At 53.9% G+C, this 27,431-nt stretch overlaps 1 protein-coding gene across 1 annotated transcript in view; it reads right to left on the bottom strand.

The window, feature by feature from the left end:
• BCAS4 (breast carcinoma amplified sequence 4) overlaps positions 1-17,842 on the bottom strand; it is a 42,048-nt gene extending 24,206 nt beyond the window's left edge. The window contains exons 1-2 of the mRNA XM_037500358.2: positions 17,753-17,842; positions 4,866-4,937 (exon numbers count right to left, since the gene is read on the bottom strand). Coding sequence (XP_037356255.1) covers positions 4,866-4,937; positions 17,753-17,842 — 162 coding nt within the window. The remainder of the gene's footprint in view (positions 1-4,865; positions 4,938-17,752) is intronic.
• Between the last annotated feature and the right edge of the window lie 9,589 nt (positions 17,843-27,431).

Raw genomic sequence — 27,431 nt, 5'->3', positions numbered from 1 at the left:
TTCCCTTAGAAACCCAGATTTCTGGCTTCTTCATCAGGCTTCTGAAAGATCAGGACACCGGGCCACAAGAAGCCTGTATTTCATGTGGTCACTGGAACTGGGTGGCAGCTGGAACTGGGTGGCAGCTGCCTCCTCTGGTTAACCGCAGTCCTCACCACTCCCAACGTCTCCCCAACATGGCACCTTAGAGGAGAGTCAAGAAAAGCAACGCATTTCTTTCCTCATGCCCAGCCCATCTCATACCACCATGTCACAGGCATCTGGGTTTGTGTGCTTTGTGCCGAAAAGAGCAAAGAGACATCCGTGAAGAAGCGAGGCTTTTAGAACCTCTGCAGGTCTGCTGGCCTGGGGGTCTGGCAGACCCTCCCCCAGTCTGTCCTCTTACCTTCCCAGATCTGGTCTCCGAAGTCCAGCAGTCTGGGAAGCAGATGCTGGGGTTACAGCAGAGCAGACACGGCCTGGATGACTGAGGCCCCCAGGAAGGAGATCCAAGTGCACTTGACCCAAAACACACACCAACGCCACATGCAAGTGCTGGGCTGAGGCCAACAGGAAATTTTCTCCATTTATGTGAGCAAAGTAAGCTCCTGCTCCCTGCAGAAGGTGGGCCTGAAGCCACTGGGGTTTTGAGCGCCCAGACAAGCTGCCCGAGCCCAAGGGCGCTGAGCTGGGAGGCCGTGCAAGCTCCATTGCAGGGGTTACATCACCAGTGTCCTCAACCTCGAGCTTTCCTATCAACAGTGGCCTTGGGTCGCTCATCCACGGGTCCACAGCAGATACTGCGCTCAGCAATTATTTTCAAGTGAGGGTAAATGATGTGCCATGAGGGGCCCAGACCTCGCGTGGACAGTTGGATGCACTTGACATTTGCTACCATCTGGGTAACCACCACCTAGACCAACATCTAGAACATTGCATCTCCCTAAGGGCTCCCTCATACCTCTTTCCAGTCATGACCACCCTCCCAAACAACTGACTTCCATCATCATACACAAGTTCGGCAGAGTCAGCCGCAGCTTGTCTAAAAAGAACCCCCAAACACGACCAAGTTAGGTGCCCAGTCTAAAATCTCAGAATACACTCAGAGGGCAAACTTCTGCCGGGCTCCCTTCACACCCAGGTGTGAGCTCCGTCCTCGACGCTGGCAGCGCTGCGTCCACTCCTTCCCATCACGGCGCACCGCAATGGAGGTGTAAATAACAACATCCACGCCCGTCTCTTCTGGTGATGGACACTTGGGTCGTGTCCAGCTTGTGGCATCGTGAATGAAGCTTCTGTGAACACTTGGCTCCTGGCAGCCACTGACCTTCACTTCTCTTGGGTAATTATCTGGGATTAGAGCTGCTGGACAGTGGGCAAGTGTTTGCTTGACTTTTGTTTTCCAAAGTGGGGTACCCTTTTGCATTTCCACCAGTGAAAGAATGAGTGTCTGCTGCTCCCCAACTGGGTCCACACTTGCTAGGGTCTTTATTTTGGCCACTCCAGTGGACACAAAGTGCCCTCCCGCGTGACCCACCCCCCTCGGAAGGAGGATGCCATCTGGAGTAGAGGGAAGGCAGCCGCAGTCCTCACAGCCCTCCCACGAAGAGGTGGGGTCTATGTTCCCTCCCCTTGGAGCTCGGTGGGCTCCGTCACCACTTTGACCAATGAAATAGGACACCATGACGGTGTCGATTTCCACGCCCCAGCCACGGGAGACCCGGCAGTGCCTGCTTCTCTGCTCTGGGGAGGCCCAGCTGCCATGCTGGGAGGAAGCCCAAGCACCCACATTGAGAGGGGGCATGGAGGAAAGTCACAGCCACCCGCCCCCAGCTACCCCGCCCTCCCCTCCCAGCCCGGCCCAGTCCAGCCACCTCCATCCCCGCCCAGAGAAGCCAGCCCCACTGGCCTGCCCTGGCCCATACGATAAGCAGGTGGTTGTTTTATGTCACTGGATTTTGGGGGAGTTGATGCAGCAACAGATAATGAGAACCATGGCTCCATCTCCCAGAGGAGAAAGGACAGGCAGAGAGGGGATGTGGGTGCCCTAACCCACCCCTGCCCCAGTGGGGAGTCAGAGGCTGAGGTGTATGAAGTAACCGGCACTGCATCGAAGGTCACAGGAGGTCACAGGCAGAGCAGAGTGAACTCGAGTCACGGAGCCGGATCAAGGACGCAGCAGCGCAGTGAATACATCAGACAGGAAGCCGGGCTCATTTCTAATAGCCTGATTTTATCAGAAGCGAAGCAGCTTCTCTCCAGACTGAGCAGCAGGGAGCCTGGCTTCTCTCAGTCCTCTAACTTGATCAGGGTTTCCAAAGGCCACGCCAGGGCCCCGGGAGCAGGGTTCACGCGGCCACATCACCTGGCCCCAGGGGCGCCCACTCATCCCTCGCTTGGATTCCAAAGAAACTCAAAAGACGAAGCAACGTCCCAAGTGTGACTAGAGACGCCGCTCTGGGCCAAGGAGCCCGTGACTCCGGGGCAGCCCCACAAGCTGGGCTCACCATCAGTCGTGGGGCCAAGAGGATTCTAGAACCTAAATGGCATCAGCACGTTGCAGGGGCCGCCAACTCATCATACAGAGCACAGTCTGTTGACGTGGACATGCAGCTTCGCGTGTTACCCCAGGACCGCTCTTCACCCCCACTCTCCCTGCTCCTTCCAGTTCTTAAAACGTGGACCCCTCTTGTCTGGCTTCATTTTCTCTCTTCTGATGAGCCAAACACAGAGAGAAACATTCTCTACCATGAAACGCACGAGCCATGACGATCTCCCTGGCACGTGGCCATGGACCCTGGGACGCCCCGCAGGGGCTGCAGGGACAGTGAGTGCGGAGAGCGAGCTGCCCACGGAGACGGCCACTGTGCAGCCCCCTAGACCTGGCGGGCAGGACTGAGCACCCACAGGGGCCAGGTCTTTGCTCTTCTAAAAATTCAGACTTTTCACATGACATTCTAGAAATGTCAGCAGCTGATGCCTTTCTTCCTCCTAGAAACGGCCGACGTATCTGCAGGCAGGAAGGGGGTCTGTGGGTCACCGCGTGTGGGCTCAGGGCTAGAATCCTTGTGCCTCCGCAGGTTTCAAGCGCCGAGTGGCCCTTCTCGACGCTGCCTGAGTGGGCTGCTGGCGACACAGAAGCAGACTTGACACCATGAAGTCCGACTGCTCTCAAGGCAATCGTGTCCCCGCGCCTGACCTGTCGGAGCCAACTGCTGCTGCAGCGCTCCTCCTGGACAGATGGCGGGCTCCGTCCCAGGGTGGCTGGGACTGGAGAACAAAGATGTCCCTGGATCACTGGTCCACGCCATATTTCAGGGCGCCCCCAGCCTGCGCCCCCTGCTGATACCCAGACAGCCCCTCCGCCTGGATGCCCCGAATTCTTCCTGTTCAAGCCCCAAATTAATCACCACCTGTTCTGCAAAGGCTTCCCAATTTCCCAGGCGAAATTTAACACCTCTAACCTGTTTGTGGGTTTTTTTTTTTTTTTTTTTTTTTTTAGCAAATAAGTCTTAGGATTAGGGGTCCGGGTCCTTTTAGGCCCACTGCCCTTTCAAAACCCCTTCCTCCATGCCACGAGCACACCTCCGGGGTCGCACTGTCAACGCTAGTGGCAGCGACTGCTGGACACATCACGATCCCCCAGCAGAAGAGGGGTTCGTGGGCGCAGAGATGGAGCTGACTCTCTTTCCATCCCCTGGCTCAGCCCAGGGCCCATTCAAAGATGGTGTCCGGAATTTGGTATTGAAAAAAGACCAGCCCAAGCTGTTCAAAGTCTATCTCACTACCTGACTCCCAGCTGGACCCACATCTGGACTAGGAACTCGCCCTCCAGAGAAAATCCCACAAAAGTGCTCTCAGGACACTCCTGCTCGATCACTGCTGTGCCCCCAGGGGCAGGCACAGGCCAATTATTCAGTGTCTGCTGATGACATGGTGCCCGTTGGGGTGGTTGCTTCGAGAGGAAGTGAGATGATGCTTTGGCACAAAGTAGGAGTTCAATAAACATCTGGGCTGTTGTTGCTGCTCCTTCCTTGGGTGCTCACAAATGCCCCTCTGCTGGGGCACCAACCACACCGACGGGCAGGCTCCCCTTGGGCCAGGGAGCAGCAGGGCTGGTCACACGCAAAGCTCGACCCTTTGGGCCTCCAGGTAGTAACCTGAGAGCTGAATTGCTGGTTTGCCTGTAATAAGCTTGGGGACTTCTAGAAAATTCTATCATTACCCCTCAGGGCCCCATCTCTGGCTGGCAACAACCCCGGGGACATGAGGATCTAGCGAATTCTAGGGAATTTCAAGCGAGGACCTTGTCTTCCAGGCCTAAAGCACTGTCTTCCATCTTCCCACCCAGCCACGGAGATCTGATCCAAAACAGAGCAGTGGACAGAGCCAAAGTTGGGGAGGAAACCATGCCCCACCTGCCCCAGCCCACAGCCTGGCAAGAACTTCCTTCTGGGCCTCACAGGCCTGAAGCCATTTCCTGACTATCTCCATGTTTGCCTGGTGAACTGAGCAGAAAGAGGAAAGTTAAATATAGTCTTAGCATCCCCGTTGAAAGGCTCCCTGCATCGGTGCCCGAGAGTGCCACCTGGTGGCCCAGTCCTGGCTCCTCTGTGGAATAAGAACCATCTCCCGGGAAAGGCGTTATCAAGATGGCTGCCACGGGAAGCCTTGGAGGGGGGATGGGAGGGAGAGAGGGAGAGAGGGGCAGAGAGAGAGAGAGAGAGAGAAAGAGAGAGAGAGAGAGAGATTTCCTCTCACCGCTGGCCTCTGCCCCATTCCTTCTGGTTGCTAAATCACCACCGAAATGTCTTCCCCAGAAAACTCCCAGAAGGGCCTGGAGTCTGGCCTGGGCCTAAACCCACACTTCCCAGGCATCCACTCACCATGTCAGTCAGGCTGCAAAACTCTTCCAGCCTGAGGAGCATCTCCTCGATGTTCTCCTCCACCTCCTTCGCCTGAGAAGAGACAATATCCTAGAGATTAGCAAGTGGTTTCCAGGGAGACAAACACCCTTCATTTTTTTTTTAACCAAGTGGAATCATAGGCTTATGGCCCAGTTCCCTCTAGACCTCCTTTCCCGTCGCAAAACCTCTCAGAGCCTCAATGAAGCCAGCGATGAGCGGGCAGCAATCTTGATGCCCACGGCCCATCCACTCCACGCAGCTTCTAGACGAGACCGGACAAGTAAACACTAGCAGAAATTACCAGCTACCGAGGCCCCAGAGCCAGCGGAGAGCCGGGCCAGGATTCTCACGTGGGCTGGAGGTCACAGCCTCAGGGCCAGCTCTTACAAAGACTGTGCAAAGACTGGGAAACCCCAGGAGAGGGAAAGCAGAGGCCCAGGAGAATAGGACCTGTCCTCACAGCAACGGGATGGGCACCGCGCTTCCACAGAGAAAGTTCTGGAACAGTGGGTGCCAGATGCTGGTAACTAGGGTAGTTAGCTCCTTACACTAAAAAATATTCTTTGTGGATCTGAAGTTCCAACAGACCTGGGTGTCCTTGTGCTTTGTCTGGAAACCCTAAGACAGTGCTTTTCAGCTTTGGGGAGCGGGGGCCGGCAAGGGAGAAGAGAATGTTCACGATGTGTGAAACTCGAAAGTTCTCAGGGCCAGAAAGTGAAGTTAGTGACACGGTCGCCGGGGCTGGGGGTCTGGGGAGTGCCCTCCGGGGCCCCCAAGCCACCAGCTGCCATCAGGCAACACTGACTCGGGCAGCCAGCTCCTTCCATTTTTCCAGAAATGTTCATTTGATGGGAAATGTCCCAATTTTTTAAACAGTGGCAAAAATTCAAAAATAAAAGTTTTTAGCAGTCCTCAGGCCAAGCAAAATACGACAGAGGGAGTGTGTGCCAGGTGACAAGCCCTGCTCCCTCAGCGTGTGAAACGGAATTTGAACCTCGCCCGCTCAGGTAGGGCCTATTCTTGGGACTTCTGAAATGCCTGCTTTTAAAAACTCGTAGCCGTCTGAGCAGCTCAACCTGACCGTGAACCTTGCTCTGGCGCTCATCCGGCCACAGGGTTCCCAGCACTCGCCGCTCTGGGCAGGCCCGAGGGCCCCACACACCTGGGCTCCCCCGCCCAGCACCTGCCTCGGCAGACGTGCGTGCGGTGCGGCCCGCAGCTCCTCGCCACCGGCAGCAAATAAGCGACTGTGCAAAACACAGCTTTCCGGCGGGGGTATAAATAGTTCCCAGTTGCAATTTTAAACCCGGGGCCTTCATCTCACAGCTGGGACTATTTCTGGGCCTCACCAGGGGAGGCGTGATGGGAGAGGGCCCGGGAGGAGGGAGCACTGGGAGGCGCTCAGGAAGGACCCCCAGAGTCAAGTCCTGAAGCGGCGTGAGGTGGGGGAAGGGGAATGGCTGCTGACTAGCCAGAGGAGTGCGAGAGGGCCAGGAGGGGGCACAGGTGGGTGACGGAGCCTGTGCTCCAGCGCTGGCATTGACAAGGCTACCCTGCCCCAGCCCCTTAGGAAGGCCACGCCTGCCAGGGAGATAGGACCGAGCACCCCCAGCGGGGGGCTGCCTCCTTTCCCGGCTGCACCGGAAGCTCTTTTCTCTGAGAAGCACGTTGTGACCTATCCTGCCTGCTCAGAAAGGCCCTGCCAGTCCAGGTTCAAACCCCACCTGGTCCTTTGCGAGTCCTGTGACCTTGACCCGCCAGCTTCAGGGCTGCGTTCAGTGGGCTCACCCAGAAGGGAACCGCCACACCCATCTGTCAAGGCTGTGACGTTTACCCTGAGATGACAAGGGTCTCCTTCACTTGCCAGGGTGCTGGCTCACGGGAGGTGCGCAGTAAGAGGCTGCTTTAGGTATTTCTCACTAGACAATAAACACAACGGCCAATCACTCCACATGGGAGTGTCTCGTTAGATTCTCACAAGAACTCTACATGGTAGGTACCAAAATTTTCCCCCTTTGTATGAAACAAGAAACAGAGGCCCAGAGAGCTTAAGTCACTTGCTTACGGTCACACAGCTAATAGACTGAAGCCAGAATTTGACTCTGAAACTTCCGATTCCAGACGTTTGTCACCTTCGAGATGCTCTTTGGGAATGTGCGTGTCCCCTTGATTACTGCCTGTCAGGGAGGGTCTCTACCCCACCCCCACTCCGGGGTGATGCCCCGAAGCAGAAGAGAGCAGAAAGGCATTTGTTGATGGTCTGCTCAGCTATGGGAGGAATGAGCCAAGCATTTCCACACAACAGGAAGGAGCCAGGGATCAGCTGCCCCATCTTGCCCACAAATCATTCACAGGACAATTTTCTCTCAAGATGATCCCCTAAGCAGTCTCTGAAACAAGATTCCTGCAGGCAGCAGCCCACAAGCCTCTCTAACCAGCCGGAAGCAAAACGAATGCCCTCCGTCCTTCCCACTGCACGGCAGAGGCCAGCCCCTCCCCGGAAGGACGCCAAGGGCTCGCTCGAAGTGACATTTCGAGCAAGGCCAGGGGATGTTTAAGCACACCTGAATCATGGCGTCCACCTTCTTCTCTCACATCTCCTTCTTCCCGAGTCCCGATCCAAGCTGGGGAGGCCACAGTCCAAAAAGTAACTGGGTCCTGCCCAGTTATCGTAAAAGAAAACACAGAGAGACCCTCATTCCTCTCCGGCCCAACAGATGGAGACTCCCGGGTCCAGCTGTTCAGATCAAATACCTGGGAGCACCTTCCACTCAGTTTTCTCACTCATTTTTCTCGCCCCGGCCAATACATAAGCAAATCCTCTCTGTTCTACCTGCAAAATGTATCCCCAGTCCTGCCTCGCGCTCCGCCTGCCCCTCCTGCCCCTCCTGCGCCCTGGCGCACGCCACCCTCTTCTGCTGGGACTGGTGCAGTAGCCTGCTCTCCAGGCTCACTTCCTTTGTGCCCCTTCACCCTCTGAGAGCTCCTTTTAAAACTAAGGCCCCTTTCTGCTCAAAACCTCCCGCGGGTGGCGCGGCAGCTGCCAGGACAGCTGCCGTCACACAAGGGATCACAAATGTTGCTGGGCCCCTTGCGCCCTGCGGCGGAACGTGAGCCGGGGCAGCTGCTCCGGAGCCCGCCTGGCAGACCCGCCAAAGGCTCCACACAGCCGCCCGCGTCCCGGCAGGAGATCCAAAAGAATGGAAAACACAGGTTCTTACAGAAACTCGGGTGTTATTCATAATCGCCAAAAATGGAGGGAACGCCGTGTCCACCCACCGATGAAGGGACAAAATACGCTTTATTCCCATGGAGGAATGTTGTTCGAAACGACAAGGAATGACGTCCTGCGACCTGCTCCCCCACGGCTGTCCTTGCAGACAGCGCGCTGAGAGGTCAGCCAGGCACCAAGGCTGCGCTGCCTGATTCCTGCCAGGGGCGGGGTCCAGGAGGGCGCAGAAAGCACCTTAGTCATTGTCACCTCTGAGAACGGAGGAACAGAGGGATGGGGGTGACTGGTACAGATTACGGGGTGCCTTTTTTGGCTGATGGAAATGCCCTGGAATTGCATCAAGGTGATGCTACATGACATGTGCTAAAATCCGCTGAACTGTGCACCTTAAAATGGTCATTTGTGTTTATATGAATTATATGCTATATGTTAATTAGGTCTTAATTTTCTTTCATTCCTCTCCTGTTCTCCACCTCTCTCAGAAAACACCAGGAAGAGGGGCCCGCCTGGTGGCACAACGGTTAAGACACAACCTATGAAGCAATCCGCAGCCACTGCAGCATGAATTCGATCCCCCGCCAGCCAGGGAGCTACCCACATGGTGCAGCAGACCTCTCCTGACTTGCCCGCTGCTCCCCTCAGCAGTGTATTTCAGTCAGTCTGCCTGTTCTGCTCCCCACTCTGTGTCTGGTGAATCTGCTCACCACCCCCCCACCTCTGGCCTGCACCCCAGGTCTTATATGAATAAATAAATAAACCTTTAAAAAAGAAAACACCAGGAAGAGGCGTCTGCAACCCTACATCTTCTGGTCTTACCACCCACATTCTATCTGACATCATCTACCACTCACTCCCACCAACCACACCAACCATGCCCTCACCCCAGGACCTTTACACCTGCTGTTCCCTTTACTGGTAAAGCTCATCCCACACTTCCATCCTCCATTGCTCAAACAGCTCTCCTCGGAGAGGCTTTCCCTGACTAGTGGCCCTCACTGCCCCCTTCCTCCCATCCTGCCCTGATTTCTTTTCTTTTTAGCTTTTAGTGCCCTTAACAAACTATGTTTTACGTGTTTCCTCTCTTCGTCCCCCACCAGAATCAAAGCCCCTGAAGGGCAAGAGTTTTAATATCTTTCATTTGCCTTTGTAGTCCCAGACCTAGAGCAATGCTTGGGGCACAAATTAGGTATTTTATGTTTTTAAACATGGCCCTTGCACTCTCTCCCGTCCTTATCTCTTCTTGCAATATGACTTTGCCACCCTGCCCATGATGAGGCGGATCTGCTCTTCCCCAGCCCTGAATCTAGGCAGGACTGTGACTTATTTTGATCAACAGAATGTGGTAGAAGCAATCCTGTAACTTCGGGGTCTTGACCTCAAGAGATCATGCAGCTTCTGACTCTCCCTCTTGGGAGGCAACATGTGAAGATGTCCAGGCAATTCTGAGGAAGGACAGGTGGCAAGTGAGGCCCTGGGGCGCAGAGGCCCGCCAACAGCACCGACCACCGGACATATGAGGAAGCCATGTTGGGCCATCCGGCACGACCAGCCCTCTGGCCGAAGCCCAGCAAAACCACAGGGACAGAGACCCTCTCAGATGGGGGCCCCCAGTACCTCTTTTGCTGGGACTGTTGCAATAGCCTGCTCTCTAGTCTCATTTCATTTGCTCCCCTTCACCCTACGCCTCTGAGAGATCCTTTTAAAACTCAAAGCACTCAAAGGACTTGTTTTAAGCCACTAAAGCTTGGGGTCGTTTGCTGCCCAGCAATTGGTAACCAATTGGTAACCAATTGGTGAATATTCATGCAGGGGAGAAAGGTAAGAGTAAGGGAGAAAAATAAGCAAGGGAAGAAGGAGGAAGAAAAGTGGCCTTCTGGAAGGGCACCAGCCAGAGAACAGCAACCTTGACTGCACTTGGGCCCAGCCTGTGAAGTTTAAGCTGTGTGACCTTAACTACATCTCTGACCAGCTCTGTGCCTCAGAACCCATGTTTAAAAAAATTCTCTGGGCCTCCCCTGGTGGCGCAGGCGGTTGATGCAGTGCTGTGAAGCTGTCCGTAGCCTCTGCAGCGCCGGTTTGATCCCGGCCAGCCGGCGAGGGTCCCACATGGCGCAGCAGACCTCTCCTGTCACGCCTGCTGCTCCCTCAGCAGTGTATTTCATCAGTCTGCCTGTTCTGTTCCCTGCTCTGTCTCTGGTGAATCCTCTCACCCTCCCGCGCATCTGGCCTGTACCCCGGTTCTTGTATAAATAAATAAATAAAATCTTTTTAAAAAATAAAATAAAATAATTTCTCTGGTTCTCTAGATAGAAGCTGAGGAAGGTCAACTGAATAATTTCTCTGGGTTATTCTCAGGAGAAGCTATCCCAGACAAAAGGTGGTTGTTAATAGCCCTACTGGGCTCTCCAATCTCAAGGGCACACAGAAGCCAGACAGAGATGAAGACAAGGCCATGGCTCAGAAGTGTTTCCTGCTGATTTTCAGCTGCCTACTTTTTATGGAGATCTTTCTCTAAGAAACACAGCAGCACAATCAGTGTAATAAAGGGCAGCTGACACTCAGCCTCCAGACTGGGAGACAACAGGGAGGGGTGGGGACTGTGGCAAACAGGAGACTACACAGGAGACTTCTTGCCCATTGGAAGAGAGAGGCTGCTCCTTGGCTCCAACAGATGGTGGCAGGCAAGGAAGTGTCACTCCAGTTTTGTTCAAGACAAAAGGCGATTCAGATATTGTGCCAACACTCCTAATTTGAAAATGTTAAAACGCACCCCCAAAATTGAAAAGCACTATGATGGCCAAACAAACCTGTCTGCAGGCTGAATGGGGCTTTCAGACCTCTGGCCTCACAGTGTCTTCAGAACACAGACACATATGAACTGTCCAGAGAGCAAATCTACTGATAGAGAAAGTAGATGAACAGGGAGTTTGAGGGGTTGAGAGCTAAGGGGCACAGTTTTCCCTTGGGGGTGATAAAAATGTTCTATAATTAATGGTGGTTGATAGCTACCTAACCCAGAGACTATACCAAGCCATTAAACTGTAAATTTTAAATAAGTAAGTGAGTTGTATGGGATGTGAATTACATCAGCACAATGCTGTTCACACACACATATATACACACACACTCAGAACCCAGCCAGAAGCGGGCCAGTGAAGACCTGTGCCTTTTGTGACATTTGCAGAGAAGCCACACATTTAGATTTTCATGTGAAAATTCCCATTTTTTTGTAAAAGTGAGCAACTATTTAGCATTTCCCTATCCCATCCCTGTACAAGGCAGAGGGCAGCCCCTCAAGCCACGCTGAGCTCCAGGGGTGTGTTTCGCATTCCTGGACACCAAGTGCAGCTTGCCCCTGCTCCCAGGCCGGACCTGTCCCCCAAACCCCGGGCACATAAGTCAGAACCCCCTGGAGGGGTGATGCTCAGGGGTGATGCTAAGTGGAGTAAGTCAGAAAGTAAAAGACAGTCACAGGATGGTTTCATTCATGTGTGGAATATAAATAACCAAAGGAGACAAACTAGCAAAACACAGCAAAAATAAATGTTTAACTCAGTGGGGAAATATACTGGCTGGGGGCGGGGTGGGGGTGGTGTTTCAGGGAGAGAGATAGAGGAGGGGAGTGAGAGGCCTCTGGCACTGGAGCATGGGGGTGTGGTACATGTGCACACACAGAGGGTGAAGCACTATCAAAATTATGTACGTGTGTAAATGATTGGCAAATCGATTTAACACTGGACAAATAAAACAAAGCAAGCACTGCAGATGCGCCCACAGATTGTCAGGAAAGTCAATGTCCTTTCCGTGTTGGTGTGTTTTCTTCTACCAGTAGGCAGGGCAGAAAAAGCAGGCTCCTCTCTGCACAGGATGAAAGGTGTGGAAGGATCTAGAAAGTTCCTGGGAAACAGGGCAGCCCGGACTCCCCACAACCTGGGAGTGAAGAAGGGATTCTCCAAACAGCCTGGGGGTAGGACTGCAAACCAAGATAAGCCTGGCCCCCTCCTACCGTAATCTCTCCCCAAAGGGGGTCGGGCAGGAACCCCTTTTTCTGGGCCCTAAAGCAGGACAAACAAGAGTTCCCATGTTGGCCCCAGGGGGGCCCTTGACCTTGAGGTTTGAGAGCCCAGAGAGAGCTGACCACTCGACACTCACGACTAACCCGACCCCTAAGGAGGTTAATTTGGCAACAGTAACCAGAATTCCAGATGCACTTACCCGTGCAGGCGCCAGCAGGTATTTCCTCTACAGACACAGACAAATGTACATCCCGAGCACTCGTGACAGCAGAGCACCACAGCAGAAGACTCCCCAGCACTCAGCTGTCCACCAGAGCGGGGTGCTGCAGACCTCAGTGATCACGCAGCGAGAGTCTGTTTAGCAGCTACAAATAATTAGGACGCTCCGGAGCATCAGATGGAAAGACCCCTGAGATGTACTGAGTGGAAAAAAGCACAACGCAGAAGAGGAAGGTGGGGTGGGGGTGGGGAGGTACCTGTGTGCCAGCCTGGGAGGGGACAGGAGCCAGGGAGGGGGGGCCCCTGCAGAGCAGCAGGGGGCCAAGGAACCCCGGTGGGCTCATCACGCTGTGGTCACCGGGGCCTGTGGATCTGGAGCATGTGCATCGCCAACTTACTCTAAAAGAACCCACAGGAACCCACAGGCCAGTGTCCTGCTAGACTTGCACCACTGAACTCAAGTCAGGTCCCAAGACAGCTGCGAATTCAGGTCCCCAGGACAGGTCCACGAAGACGGTTCATCCAGCAACTGTCTGGCAAATCAAAAGCCGGAGCCCAGAGCTGCTCTCGGGGGCGAAGGTGCAGGGTTAACGCCGGAGCTCGGGGCCTTGCAGCTCGGGAAGCAGTGCTGGGCAGCGAGGTCCCAGCGCAGGGGGAGGTTGGCTTCGCCCACCCGGGGATGCTGAAGGGAAGTATCCGCGTGTGCCGGTCACCCGCCCAGCACCCTGGGGACCAGCCCCTAGCGCCTGGCCCCGGCGCACGTGGAACCTGCACTGAACAGCCGCAGGATGAATAAACGAATAACCGGAGCTGGGGTTCCCGGGCCGCTTACAACAGACCAGGGCCTGGCCTGGGCGTCCCTGTGATCTCATCAACCCCACAACACCCGAGACACCGCCGGGGGGCACTGAGCGAGCTGACAGCTGGACCCGTGAGGCTGCAGAGCCCACACCCTCCCACACGGGGCCCCACCTGACCAGGGAGGGATACGGTGCCCACACACCTGGAATGATGGTCCTCCTGTGCCCCAGGTTGTGCGCAGACCGGCGGCTCCTCCCAACACGCCTGTATCCCTGTCACAGCCCCTCTGAGGTACTGACCCCACTCAGCTACTCAGCTACTCGGTTGGACCCTGGTTATAGCTCATCCCCACGATTGCAGCGCCAGTCCTGGGGGGCAGCACCACGGCCGCCATGCTGGCCTTTCCCAGGTGCCCAGCACGGGGGGCACATGCAGCAGGTTTGCTGTAAAGACTTGAGGAATAAATTCTCACAGAACTACAGCTCGAGCCAGGTTGCCAGATTTCTAATTTGAACAGCCCCAAGCCCCCCAAAAAAGAATAAAAACAAATAAACACCCCAACTTGATGCCAAAAGGGGACCAACAGGCCACAAGAATAGAGCACACACCTGGGGACGGAGCGGGGCTTCCCACAGGCACACGGCACTTGCAGGTTGGACGCAATAGAATATTCTTTGCTTCCACAAAGAAACAGCCTCTCCCACATTTTTCTTGAAACTCAAGCATCTTTGGCTAATTTGTTTTCTTCCCTTAGTCCAGACATATGAGTTGCAGAAATACTTCCCTTTCTTTTTATCAAGAACAGAAAAATCAAACGTTCAAGCACAAGGGTAAACGGTAACTGGTGCCTCTTCCACGCTGGGGAGACAACAGGGAGAAGTGTGGACAGCAGCAAGTGTGGACAGGGCCACAGGGGGGAACATGACCGAAGATTGCCAGACTGTGCTTAAGTTAGAAAATGAGTGAAAATTACTTTTTTCAATAAACAAGAATTTGGTTTTTCTGTGAAAATTCTCCACTTTTTTTTAAGATTTATTTTTTATTTATACAAGAGCTGGGGTACAGGCCAGAGGCGTGGGAGGGTGGGAGGATTCACCAGAGACAGAGCGGGGAGCAGAGCAGGCAGAAGGACCGAAGTACACTGCTGAGGGGAGCAGCGGGCGAGACAGGAGAGGTCTGCGCGCCATGTGGGTAGCTCCCTGGCCGGCCACAGATGGAACCCGCGCTGCAGAGGCTGCAAACAGCTTCACAGCCCTGCGCTCAACCCCCGGCACCACCAGGGAGGCCCTGAAAATTCTCCACTTTTAACCCCATGTGGACGGCACGGGTCAGCTCAGAGTGCTGGTTTCGGTCTCTGGAGCCGATGGCAGCCCCTGAGCTAATCCAGGTGTGGGTCAAAGACCCAGGTGCCTTCCCAGCCATCACTCTCTGTTCCCACAGCAGAGACCCCGGGGACAAGAAAGCGCTGGCTTCATGCCCTTCCATGCGGGCCGCGCCGTCCCGCACCCTAGGTAAGGGCACCTGGGATCCTGGAAAGCAGGGCATGAGCATGAGCGGGCATCAGCACTCAGCATCTATGAGGGTTCTGAGGCCCCTCAGAAATCACAGGGCACCCTGACAACTTAAAGCAGTTTCTGGAGGCTCCCCTGTGACACTTCTCCCCGCCACCCCGCAAAAGAGGAAGTTCATGCCAGAAAAAGAAAGTAAAACACAAAAAAGCCGGTTGAACGTAAAACCACAAGGGCACCAGAAATAGCAAATCACACCTGCCCCCAATCTCAGTGTGCCTCCCTCCGGGGAGCCTCGGTCCTGGGCGAGTGTGCAACGTCCTGGGCCTGCCCCCCTCACCTCTCCTGCTGCTCCCCTTTCTGCCTACTGCCCTTTTAGCCCAAAGAACACCGTTTCCTCCCGCCCCAGGGCCTTTGCACATTCTGTTTTCGCTGCCTAGGCGCCCTCTCTCCTCCCTGTCAGTCTGGCCAACGCCTACTCATTCTTCAGGGCTCAGGCTGAAATGACAAGGGAAGCCCCCATGACCACACCTCGTCTCCCAGACACACAGACTCCCCTCCCACGTCACCTCCTGTTATGTTCTCCGTGGCACCACCACAGTCCAGCAGTTTGGAGTGTTCCATGTTATCTGGCAGTGCCCTGAGAGGCGGCTTGTGCGTTTCACTTCCTTGGTGGCCCCAGTGGGACCTGGCACAAGGTAGGGGCCCCAGGAGAGAAGCAAACCACTTCACTAGGAACCCCAGGGCACCCCGAGGACTGGAATGGGCTGGCCCGAGATGCCTACTGCTCCATGAAAAAGCCAAAAGCCCTGGGAGAAGGGCTGGGCGGGCGGGACGGGTGGTCCCGGCCTGCCCCAAACCAGAGGCCCCTGGCTAGCTCACGTGCCCGGCTGCAAACCGCGTCAGCGCAGGGACCTGCTAATGAATGAAGCTTTAAGTAGCAGCTGCAAGAGACTGTCGTGGCAGCTTCTGCTTCTTTGGGTAAATAAGCTTCAGCAAGAGCTCGACGTGGGTTTCTAGCCGCGTGGAGCTCGAGGGAGCCGGGCTCTTCATTATGCTCTTTACTAATGAGCGGGAGCCAACCTGGCGTCTAGTTAAAGAGAGCCCCGAGTGAGAAAATGAAGTGAACACACACACTTTCTCTTGAAGGCTGTCCTAATGGAGACAAAATGAAGCTGAGGTCTAGCCCTGGGCACGGCGGTATCTGGCTTCTGAGGCGGGGGGAGCAGGACAGGTGCGCCAGTGCGCCAAGCGGTGAAGAAGGGAGGACAAACCACATGTGCACCCGGGGCGGGGGGCATGGCTCATACATGATAGCACACCCCGGATGCCCCCTGTCCTGTGTTCTCCGCTACAAGACAGACAGAACAACATCCTCCCCCAAACCCGGACACAATGGCATCGCCCGCGAGCAGGCAGCAGGCTGACAGCACATTGTACCTGCTCAGGCAAAGGCAGTGATTATTTTTTTTAATTTATTCATGCATACAAGAACTGGGGTGCAGGCCAGAGGTGTGGGGGGTGAGAGGATTCACCAGAGACAGAGTGGGGAGCAGAACAGGCGGATCCACTGAAATCCACTGCTGAGGGGAGCAGCGGGGAGTCAGGAGAGGTCTGCTGTGCCATGTGGGTAGCTCCCTGGCCAGGGATTGAACTCATGCAGCAGCGGCTGCAGACAGCTTCATGGTGCTGAAGCTTAACCCCTTGCGCCACCAGGGAGACCCGGTGATTATGTTTTAATGATGGGCCCCAAGGATGAAGATGAAGAGGACCAGAAGCCAGTGGCCTCAAAGGACTAAGGAAACGGCACATGTGGCGCCAGCTGAGATGACAGAGCTGGGCCTTGACAACTCCGGGCAAAGAAAAGGCTGTAAACGCCCATTACATTCTGAATATTGATCACATGCGCACGCGATGCTTTGCCTATGCTAGTCTTCCAAGCAGATGGAAACTAACCTCACCTTTCCTTTTTCATGGTTCCTAGAACATTAAACATGGATGGCTCACATTTGTGGCGCAGGGGATACCGCTGCAGGCCAGGTCTGGGGGGGACACTGTGACATGGGAATATGTCCAGTCGCGCACAACCACACCACGCGCCCTTGAGAGTGCACAATCCAGGGGTTTTCAGGAGAGTCACAAAGGATTGCGACCATCGTCACCAATTCCAGAACATGTTCCCCATCCTCAAAGGCGGCCCTGGGCCTTGCCAATGCTGCTCCCCACTAGCCCTTTGCCTGCTCCCCATTAGTCCGTTGCAAGCTCCCCCATTAGGCTGCTCCGAGTAAAGAAGTTGCAGAAGGGACTCCAGACCCCAGCACGGCCTGGGAGCAGCGACAGGGGCTGTCAGTGACACCGCACACGTGCACACACACACGCGTGTGGCCGAGTCCTGCAGGGATGGACACACGAGCTGGTAGTGCCGGTGTGGCGGGTGGCGGAGCCGAGGCGGAGGGGCTGAGCCTCCCCTTGGGTTCTGCTGATGCACAAGAGAATGGGCTGGATTTCTGGCCCGGATCTCCCTGGTGAACTTGGGGAAACAACTTTTTCACACGTTGTCAACAGACCGGCTCCCCTTGGAAGATGAAAGGGCTGGTTTTGGATCCACTTTTTATTCTGTGCTTTTAAAACAGAAGCACAGGCAGCGAGGCCTTTTCCCTGGGCGCCTCCCGCCCGCGGGCGGCAGCTCCGCGCGCCCAGGAGGGGCAGGCCCCGGGGTCGGCCCCCCGCGCCCCCCGCCCCGGCCCTCCCGGCGACGCGCAGCAGTTGGGGGCGCGCCGCGGGCCGGCGTCCAGGGGGCCCCGGCGGGTGCGGGGGGTCCCGAGTGGAGGCAGAAGGCGCGCCTGGGTCCCCGAGGGCGGCGGGTGTCGCCGGAGGACCCCGAGCGGCCGCGCCTCTCTGGGGGCGCCGGGCAGCCACGCTCCGCCCCGGGGGGACCCCGCGCCCCAGCCCCGGGTGCGGGAGCCGCCCGCGGGAGCCCGGGCTCCGCGTCCCGATCCGCTCGCGCTCGGGGTCCGCCGCTTCCCCGGGACGCGCAGGCCACAGACCCCCCGCCCCGAGCCGCGCCCCGCTCGGCTCCCCCCGCCCTACCTCGGGCCCCGGCTCCGGGGTCAGCAGCAGCGCGAGCTCGCGCGCCCCGCCGCTCGCCGGCCCGGGCCGCCCAGCGCGCAGCAGCCGCATCCTGGGGCGCGGAGACGCGGCGCCGCGCCCGGCCCCGCAGCCCCGCCCGGGCCCGCCGTGGGAGGGGGCAGGTGCGCGCCCCGCGGCCCGGCCGGGGCTCCCGAGCGGGCAGCGCCGCCCAGTGGCCGAGGCGCCCGCCGCGCCGAGACCCGCCCCAGCCGCGGCCCCCGCCCCGGGCGCGGAGTTTCCAAAGTCCCGGCCGCGCGCTCGGGGGCTGGGAACTCGGCGTCCGTCGGGCTCGCCGGGCGATGTCAGCCGTCGGCGCAGAGCGCCCCTTTTCAGGGGCTCCGGCACCCTCCGCTCCGAGGTGCTGGCACAAGCCCCCGAGCCGCGCGCCACCCCCGGCCGCCGCGCGGGAAGCCTGGGCTTGGGGCGCGGGCCTCGCAGGTTTTGGAAGCTTCGCAGTGATTCCCGCAGGAGGAGGAGGGCTCTTCTGCTGGGCCCTCCACCCGCAGACCACCCCACACCCGTCCCCCCAGGCCCGCCCCTGCGGACTAGAGACCCTTTCAGGGAAAAGAGGGTGGGGTGCACCCCCCCCCCCAAGAAATGCTGACAAGGAAAGTACTAGGAAGGGTAGAGCGATGGCGGGAAGTCTGCAGTTCCCATTTTCCTGGGATGCTTTTGCTTTTAAAATGTGTCGTGGTTGCAAATAAACAGGACCCCCCCCACCCCGCAGCGCCGGGATTGGGGGGGTTGTTAATTTGAATGTCTACATTACCTGGCATCCCTAGGTAGGGGCCTAACCCAGGCTCTGCTCCCCAGTCCATCCCTGGGTGTCCCCACTCCCCATCTGCAGGCTGCTCTTTCTGGACATCCCACCCAAACATTCCAGCCTGCAGGCCAGAGCCGTTTTCCAGAACACCCTGGGCAAACACGGGCCTCAGGGGCTCAGGAAGTGGGGTTTGATGGGAGCTCCCCAAATCTGAACCCGGCAGCTCTTTACTGTCCGATTTCCCTAAAGCTCAGGGCCCTGGGCGGCCTTACACGTGGGAGCCAAGCTGGACCCCACCTCTGCAGGCTGGAAGGAGCCTGCCCTGGAGACACCCTGAACTGGCTTCAGATTAGCCAGACCCTGAGCGCAGCCAGCCTCCCCGGAACTCGAGAGCCTAATGCCAGGGGGAGAAGACAGGCACGGAGGCTCCGGGCACACAGCCATCGCCCCGGGCTTCAGACTTGTGGGAGACCTCTGTTGCTGACACAGGAGCCTGCAGGGCTGTGTGGGGAAGGGCCCAGTGGGACGCCTGTCTCTGGGGTCCAGGGGAGGAAGTTGGAGGGGGGTGAGGGGGGTCTCAGTTATGTTTGTCATGTTTGATAACTCCTGCTGATGCTTGTTACAATAGTTAAACCTTTTTGAATGCCCAGAATGACTCATTTAAAAATGAAATGCCTTTGGATACCTCAAAACGCAGCTCTCCCAGAGCCCCTTTTCCTGAGATGGGGTGCTCGGGCAAGAGCTGCGTTCTTCACAAGCACCTCTGGACCAAGTCGGCTACCCAATTTGGGTTCTAGTCCTTTTATCTAGAATGTGTGATTTAAAAAATATTTATTTATTTATGCATACAAGAGCTGAGGTACAGGCCAGAGGTGTGGGAGGTGAGAGGATTCACCAGAGACAGAGCGGGGAGCAGAACAGACAGACTGACTGAAATACAGGACAGGTCTGCTGCGCCCTCTGGGTAGCTAGCCTGGCAGGACAGGGATCAAACTCCTGCTGCAGAGGCTCCTGATAGCTTCGCAGTGCTGTGCTTAACCCCTTGCGCCACCAGGGAGGCCTAGAATGTGTGATTTTGCTGTAGAAACATTTCACTCCAAATACAGCTGTCCTGAGCCCTAACCCAACTTTCCGAAACAGAATCTTTGGGGCTCTGGGCACGTGCATTTTAAAAGCTCTGCAACTAATTTGCATGCATACCACAGTCCGAGAAGAATCTCTATGGGGCAGCTTCTTGCTGGGGGCAGAAGTCAGGGGTCCCTTCTCCCCCAGGCCAAACCACGGATTTTAAACAAAGTGCAGTGAATTTTCAGCCCCTCCCTCTCCACTCTTGGTGCTCGGCTTTTGCCCCTGCACCCTGCGGGTCCAGAGCTCTTAGGGTGACCGTGGAGCAGGCAGCAAGCCTGAGGCCTGGAATGCAGCCTGCCTAGGCCGCACCCTGCCCAAACCAGTTTGAACCAGCTGCAGGGATGGAGCCGTGGCGCATCCCCACGAGCTCCCTCTGGTGCCCAAGCCTGGCTCAGAGCTGCTGCTCCGGCCTCCAGCTCAAGAGTCCTCTGCAGGGTGCGGGCGGCTGGCTCCTTCCCAGCCTGGGGGGCAGGGGTGCCGGCCACCACCACACCATCAAGGCCCCCAGGAGCCGCTGTCGCCCCAGGCTGGGCCCCAAAGCCACACGCTTTTGTGCCCCTTGCACCTTGCACAGCCATCCAGTCTGACTTCCCCGGCCCCAGCTGCAAGATGGCTGGCTGGCTGCACCTTTTCAAGGTCAGGCCGCTCAGCCTGGGCCTCAGGCACACCAGGTTCTATCAATAACCAGCAGTGCTTTCCAAGCTCCACTACACATTGGAAACACCTGAGAAACTTCTAGAAATTACCGATGCCTGATTCTGATTGTGATTTAATTGGTATGGAGTGTGGCCTGGGTTTGTGGTGGCGCCCAAGCTTCCCAGGTGATGCTAATCCACCCAGTTCCAGGGTTTGCTGAGTGGGGACCCCATCTGTCTTCCTTGGTATCTCTGGAGGTCCTCACTCCAGGCTGTCCTGGTGCCTGCTGTGTGCCAGGCACTGAGCTAGCCCCTTCCATACATGGCCTTGCCGAACTGCACTGCCCCGGGGCGAGGTAGACAAGCCCTGTTGTGATGCCCGTTTTACAGGTGAAGAGACTGAGGCTCCGAGAGGTGAAGAGTCTCTCCTAGTGTCATAAGTAAGAAAGGAAGGAGCCAGGGTTTGAACTGGGGCCATCTGATTCCAGAAACCAGGTTCTCACCTGCCACTCTCCCCAGAATGCCTCCTGCTGCCACCTCTTGAGTTCAAGCTGGCCGCTCCCCAGCCCCATGCCAACCCAGCCTTTCGCTGGCCCCCAAGTCACATTCTCATCACCTTCGACTTGCTCCTAATTCTTCAGTGGCTCCTCAGTGCCCACAAGTGAAGTCAGAGACCAAGTTGCAAAGTCAAGCCCTCAGAGCAGAGCCAGGACTTGGGGGATGGATGAGAATCGCACTTAGACCCCAACTTGCAAAGGGGCCTCAATCTAAGGGCTATAGGGTGGGCATCAGGGGGGCAATGTGTCCTTGCATCTCACTTGCCCCTACCAAGTCCTTGCCCTGCTGAGTAGCCTGTTATGTCCCCACACACCCATGTATTGAGATCCTAACCCCCAAGGGGGTGGGAGGTGGGGACTTTGGGCAGAGATTCAGTCAAGATGGTGGAACCCCCCAATAGAATTAGTGCCCTTATGAAAGAGACCCCTAAAGAGAGTTCCCCTGACTTGAAGTTGCCACCCACACCCCCACAGGGGGTCTCACCAGACAGGGCTCTGCCAATCATGATCTTGCAGCTACACACGGACGAAGACACCTGCAGGTGTGTTTGAGCTGGACAACATCATGTAAGCTCACATGACTTTTAATGTGGTAACTTTTCACAGGGCACATGGATGTCCAGATTTGTGGTTTTCTAGAGACAAAAAGAAGAGTCTGGAAAAGAAAGTGCAGGCCCCTTCCTTTTATGAGATGCTACACATAGTAAGTCCCATAAACACAGATGTCTCAAATGTGAAACCACCCTCCGCTATACCCCGTTTTCCCTCTAGCAAAATAGTTTACAAAATAACCCACAAGGATGGAACCAGGCAAACACTGGTGCCACAGCCTGATGAAAGTTTAAAAAAAGTTAAAATTTTCTCTTATGAAAATGTATGCAAAAATTTATATTGGGAAACAGAATCTAGTGGGACATGAAAAATAGTAATATACCATAAACCAAACGAGATTATTCTAGAAAGATTAGCTCAATGATAGATTGATCTCTTAAGATAATGAATCATATTAGTGTGAAGAGAAAAATTACATAATCTCTTTTTAATGCTGAAAACACATTTGATTAAAGCACATTCTAAAAGCACACACACATACTGGTGGGTTTTTATATATATTTTTTATTGTGGAGGACTTCAAATATGGTTAAAAATATTTTAAATTTAAGTAAAAAGTTCACAAATTGGGGCCTCCCTGGTGGCGCAAGGGGGTAAGCACTGCACTACGAAGCAATCCGCACCTTCTGCAGCACGAGTTAGATCTCCAATCGGCCAGGAGCAACCCACATGGCTCAGCAGACCTCTCCTGTCTCGCCCGCTGCTCCCCTCAGCAGTGTACTTCAGTAGATCCACCTGTTCTGCTCCCCACTCTCTCTGAATCCTCTCACCTGTCCATACCTCTGTCCTGCACCCCAGCTCTTGTATGCATAAATAAATCTTTAATTTTTTTTTAAATAGGACAGAATATAAAGTCCAGAAATAGATTCAAAATTGTAGTATATGACAAATGTGACACCCATCAGTGAGGGGAGAGGATAGCCTATTGTTTATTAGGGCTGGGATAGCTGCAGAGACACTTTGAATAAAATCCATTGGATCCACACTTCATACCAACCGGCTACATAGCAGATCGCCAATCAAAATGTGAAAACGAAAATAAATAAAGGCACAACTATAGTAGATATAAAGAATGAGCAATTATTTTTCAACTTCAGAATATAAAAGCCTCTCTGATTATGAGAATATTCAGGAGCCATGAAAGAAAATTTCAACTTGTACTAAAGCAAAATGAAAAGTTGCTGCGTGGCAAAAGCTACCCTAAAATTATATATATTTTAAAATAATAAAGGGTCATAGAAATGCTCTGTATTTTGATTGTGGTGGTGGTTACAGGGATATATACTATTTGTCCACATTCGTCAAACTATATATTTACATTTTAGTGAAATAATTAATACCCCAATAAAGTTGATTGCTAGGAAAAGTAATACAATAAGCGCAACAAGAAATACTTGTGAATACATATCATCAAAGGGTCATCTGCTTCATATATAAAGAGTTTCTGGAAATTGATAACGTAAAACATCAAATGAACCAAGGATACGAAAAGATAGTTGGAAGAAAAGTTAATTTGAGTAACTCCTAATCATATCAAAAGATGTTCAATCTCACTCATAACCGACACATTCTGTAGCCATCATTTTGGTGCCCATCCGAAGGTTCAGCACGGCTGTGGCAAGCGGGCATTCTCAACTTTGTTGAGCAAAGTGAAAATGGGCACAGCGTCCAGGAGGACGAGCCAGCAGCGTCTAGCAACACGACAGGCACACATGCTTTCTGACTCTGCCATTCCTCTTCTAGGAATTTATCTTGCAAATGATTTCCTAATACAATTACCGCCGGCCACCTCACTGCAATGACAAGGGAGCAAACCCCAACCCAGCGTCCACGCACGGGGGATCTTCAGTGTATTAAATTGGTTACACATTATGGAGCTGTAAAAACAAATGGGATTAAGTGCAACATAATATCCTGGATTAGATCCCAGAACAGAAAAAGGATGTTCGGGGAAAATAGTGAAATCCACAAAAGGTCCTAATGGTTCCTCTTGTGGGAATTTATCTGGAGGAAATAATGGAGCAAAGAACAAAAAGATGTATTTGCAAAGCTGCTCACTACAGCACTGGAAAAAGGCTAGAGCAAACCACAGGGAACTGGTTTTACATAAAGATGTCTCATCTCTACAAGGAACCACAAAGAAACCGTCACAAAGTTCTAGAACTATCGTTCAGAGCAAAGCAGACAGTGTCCTCTGAAGTCAGCAAACCGCAGAATAATTTACATGTATATGATTCTGTATTATCAAAATGCATATTAGGTAATCTACATCAATGTGCCTACAAACTGAAAACTTCAGTGGTTCGCTCTGCACACTAATTTGAGGGGTGGAGGTTGATTTTTTTCTACTCTGTTTATATTTACTTCTAAAATTTCTCCTGAAATCAAAAATGACTTCCGTGGACACACAGTCCCCTTAACCTATCTACTTTTCATAACATTCTCTGTATCCAGATTTATTCCTGAAACTGAGCAAACCCCTGAGCCCAGAAACAAATTCAAAAAACTCTCTTAGAATTTTCCCTCTTGCTGCCTGCATAGGAAAACAGCATCTAGGAATGACACTTCAACACGAAAAATGTTAAAACAATTAGCCTTAGGAAGAAAAGAGTAAAAATAAACCCAATGTCAATGGACCAAGGAGACACAGCAGTTCGATGTTCTGAGAAGCTCTAATTGAGAGCAAAGCAGCAGGCTGGAAATGAGCACCTACTCAGGAATAAATTATGCATGGCCGCTGCTAAATATTTTATCTGTCCTTAACCATTATTTGTCTTCCCGTTGCTAAAAGAGGAAGGAAAAAGAAAATACCCACATCATCAGCATTATCAGTCTTGTCAGCTTCCCCTAGAAGGGCCACCAACTTTCCATGCCAACCTTCCAAAGGAGGAAAACATCGATGATTCGAACGGAAGAGCCCTTGGCTGCGAAGGTGGCCTTCACCCTCGGCGAGGGACGTCTAGGTGACCTCACCTGCTGCCGCCTGGTTGCCACCCCTCACAATCATGGACCATTTCACCCTGCTTAAAAACCAGCGTGGATGGATGTCGGTGCTGTCCGGGCAAAGGAGCTTGCGCTCCGCGGAGGTCTGTCAGGAAATTCTAGGCGTTGTCAAGAGCTGATAGAGCCCATTCAGTCTTCGGCCATCTGGCGGGCGTCCCAGCCTCTCGGCTCCTCTCCCTCTCCGTTTATTTCCTCCCTCTCTCCTGGCCCTGTCTGTTTGGCCGTTGGAGACACATGCCAGCCCCACTGGGCACGGGTGCTGTGAACCCCGGCCAAGGGCACCCCGGGGTGGAGGGAGGGCGGCGATGCCAGCTCAGAAGAACCACCCTCCGGTGCAGCTATGGGATTGCAAAGGTCTCACGTGTCCTTTCCCCGGGGGGCCAAGGAGTTAGGACGACGGCTCTGGTGGCGTGAGTGCTTGGAGCTGCATTTCAAGCATTGTCTGGCGTGGTGTGTTTGTGTGCGCCAGACGCTCAATTTCAAGTTCACGGACGCCTGTGTGGTTGGGTGTAAATGCATATATCTAAATAAAAATGGGATAGTCAAAGTTGTGTGTTTTAAGACACTTTCCCACGCTTCTCTGCTTTACCAGACAGTCAGACGACATCTTCCTTCCCTGTGAGTGACCTGGTGCACTCTGCTGACGACATTCCTTCTGATTCGGGTGATTCTAGGGTCAGTGACTGGCCCACGAGCAAGACTGCTGGGCACAGCTGTGCTCTTGTGGTCATCATCATCTTTATTGGGAAGCCCACCTTCTAGAACCCTCTGCTTCACGCTCCCTGCACTGCATGTGCTGTCGGTATTTACCAAGGGAATGATTTTCCTTTCTGAGTCACTGAGCATACACACTGTTGCCCGAGTCACTGTGGTTCATACCTGAGACAGCTGCCTCTGGGAATGCTGGAGAAAACCTGATAGGCAACTTCCTACCTCCCAGAGATGTGAGGCCAGCGCCAGGGCACTGGCAGGACAAAAAACCTGGGGACAGAACTTGTAGGTTCTAGAAGAACTAGGTTTCACTGGCGTGGACTCTGTTCCCGCTCTTGGTCTGGAACGCTGCCAGGAATCCGATTTCCCTGCTTCCTGCATTGCTAGGAGGCTGCACAGGAGAGGGGTGCTGGACAGACACAGCCCATGGGCTGGACTCATCCCATTTGAGTCTTTTTAGTCCTTTCTTTTGGCAGATAGCCCAGCACAGAACCCCCTGGGGGTTCAGACGCTCACTTCCTGCCGGGCTCTGAGGGCTGGGGTGGGCAGTCACTGGCGATATGACCAGGCAGATCACACTGACAGGAAGGGGTGCCTCCGGGGGGCCGGCTGCAGCCTGAGCTTTTACCAAGGGCGTTTACAGTCCGATGTGCACAAGATGAGCCGGTGGAAGTGTTTCCTAGAGCTTTGTGAATGGGTGTTGGAAAGAGATGTCTTCCCTTGGTTTCCCTAAGTTTCTCTGCTCCTGTTTATCAGCAGAAGAGTAATTAGAATAACGGGTGCGCCTAAGAAAACCGGCAGAGCTTCTCCCCACTGGAGTTTTAACATCAACAATGCCAGAAATTAACTGGCACGATGGACCTCCTGCGGTGGCACAGTGAGGATGTAACATCAAGGATTAGTCCTATGGCAGGAAGGAATAACTGGAATCTAATTACAAGGAAGCAGACAAATCCAAATTGAGGCACAGTCTACAAAACAATTTGTCTTTACTTCTGGAAAGGGTCAATATTATGAGTAACCAAGGAAAGCTGAGGGATTGTCTGAAGCAGAGTTGTGGCAACCAAATGCCTTGCATGGTTGTGGGTGGGGTCCTGGGGCAGGGGGCAGGTTTTCTGCAAAGAACCTCATCAGGACAGCTGGGGAGAGTCCAGTATGGCTTGTGTATTAGATTTTTTTTAAGATTTATTTACTTATGCATACAAGAACTGGGGTGCAGGCCAGAGGTACAGGGGGTGAGAGGATTCACCAGTGACAGAGCGGGGAGCAGAACAGGCAGATCGACTGAAATACACTGCTGAGGGGAGCAGCGGATGAGACAGGAGAGGTCTGCTGTGTCATGTGGGTATCTCCCTGGCTGGGGATCGAACTCGTGCTGCAGTGGCTGCGGACAGCTTCATAGGTTGTGTCTTATCCCCTTGCGCCACCAGGGAGGCCCTGAGATGATATTTTTCTATCAATGTAAGGTCTTTGAATTTGATAATGAACTACGGTTGTATAAGGGACAATATGTGACAATGTCCTTTCCCTTAGGAATATGGGCTTAGCTCTTTAGTAAAGGAACCAAATTCTCACAGTTGATTCTCAAATGTTTCAGGAAAAAATACAGAGGTCGAGAAATCAAATGTGGGGATAATCTGGGTGAAGTGTGTAAGCTGTATTTCTCATGCAGTTCTTTTCTAAATTTGAAGTTATTTCAAGATGTAAAATGCAGACATGAAAGACAGTGCTTTTTCCCCCTTAGGGGAAAAAATATCTTTTTCATGACAAATCTCTCAAGTGCGAAGTAAAGTGCTTCATAGTTTTTAAAATAGTGTATTTTGACATTGATTTGGGGGCCTCCCTGGGGGCCTAAGGGTTAAGTCTCGGTGCTGTCATTGCTGTGGTCTGAGTTCGATCCCCAGCAGGTTGTTGACCCACATGGCACGGCAGACCACGCCTGTCTCACCCACTGCCCCTCTTAGCAGTATATTTCAGTAGATCCACCTCTTCTGCTCCCCACTCTGTCTCTGGTGAATCCTCTCACCTCCTACACCTCCGACCTACACCCCAGTTCTTCTACGCAAAAAAAAAAAAAAAAAAAAATTGAAATTGGATTGGGATATCTCCACGAACATTTAAAAAATGGAAGAGAAGTGGCATTTTTCATGTGTAAATTTAGGTTCACTTTGTAAACTTTCTAACACACCAAGATTCACACACACACAGCACTACTCACACATAGCTGTGTA

Source organism: Talpa occidentalis, unplaced genomic scaffold (assembly GCF_014898055.3).
Source record: "Talpa occidentalis isolate TD23 unplaced genomic scaffold, MPIMG_talOcc4v2.1 talOcc4.10, whole genome shotgun sequence".
Lineage (NCBI taxonomy): Eukaryota > Metazoa > Chordata > Mammalia > Eulipotyphla > Talpidae > Talpa > Talpa occidentalis.
The sequence above is the reverse complement of the archived record's forward strand: the minus strand, read 5'-3'. Positions and strand labels throughout refer to the sequence as shown.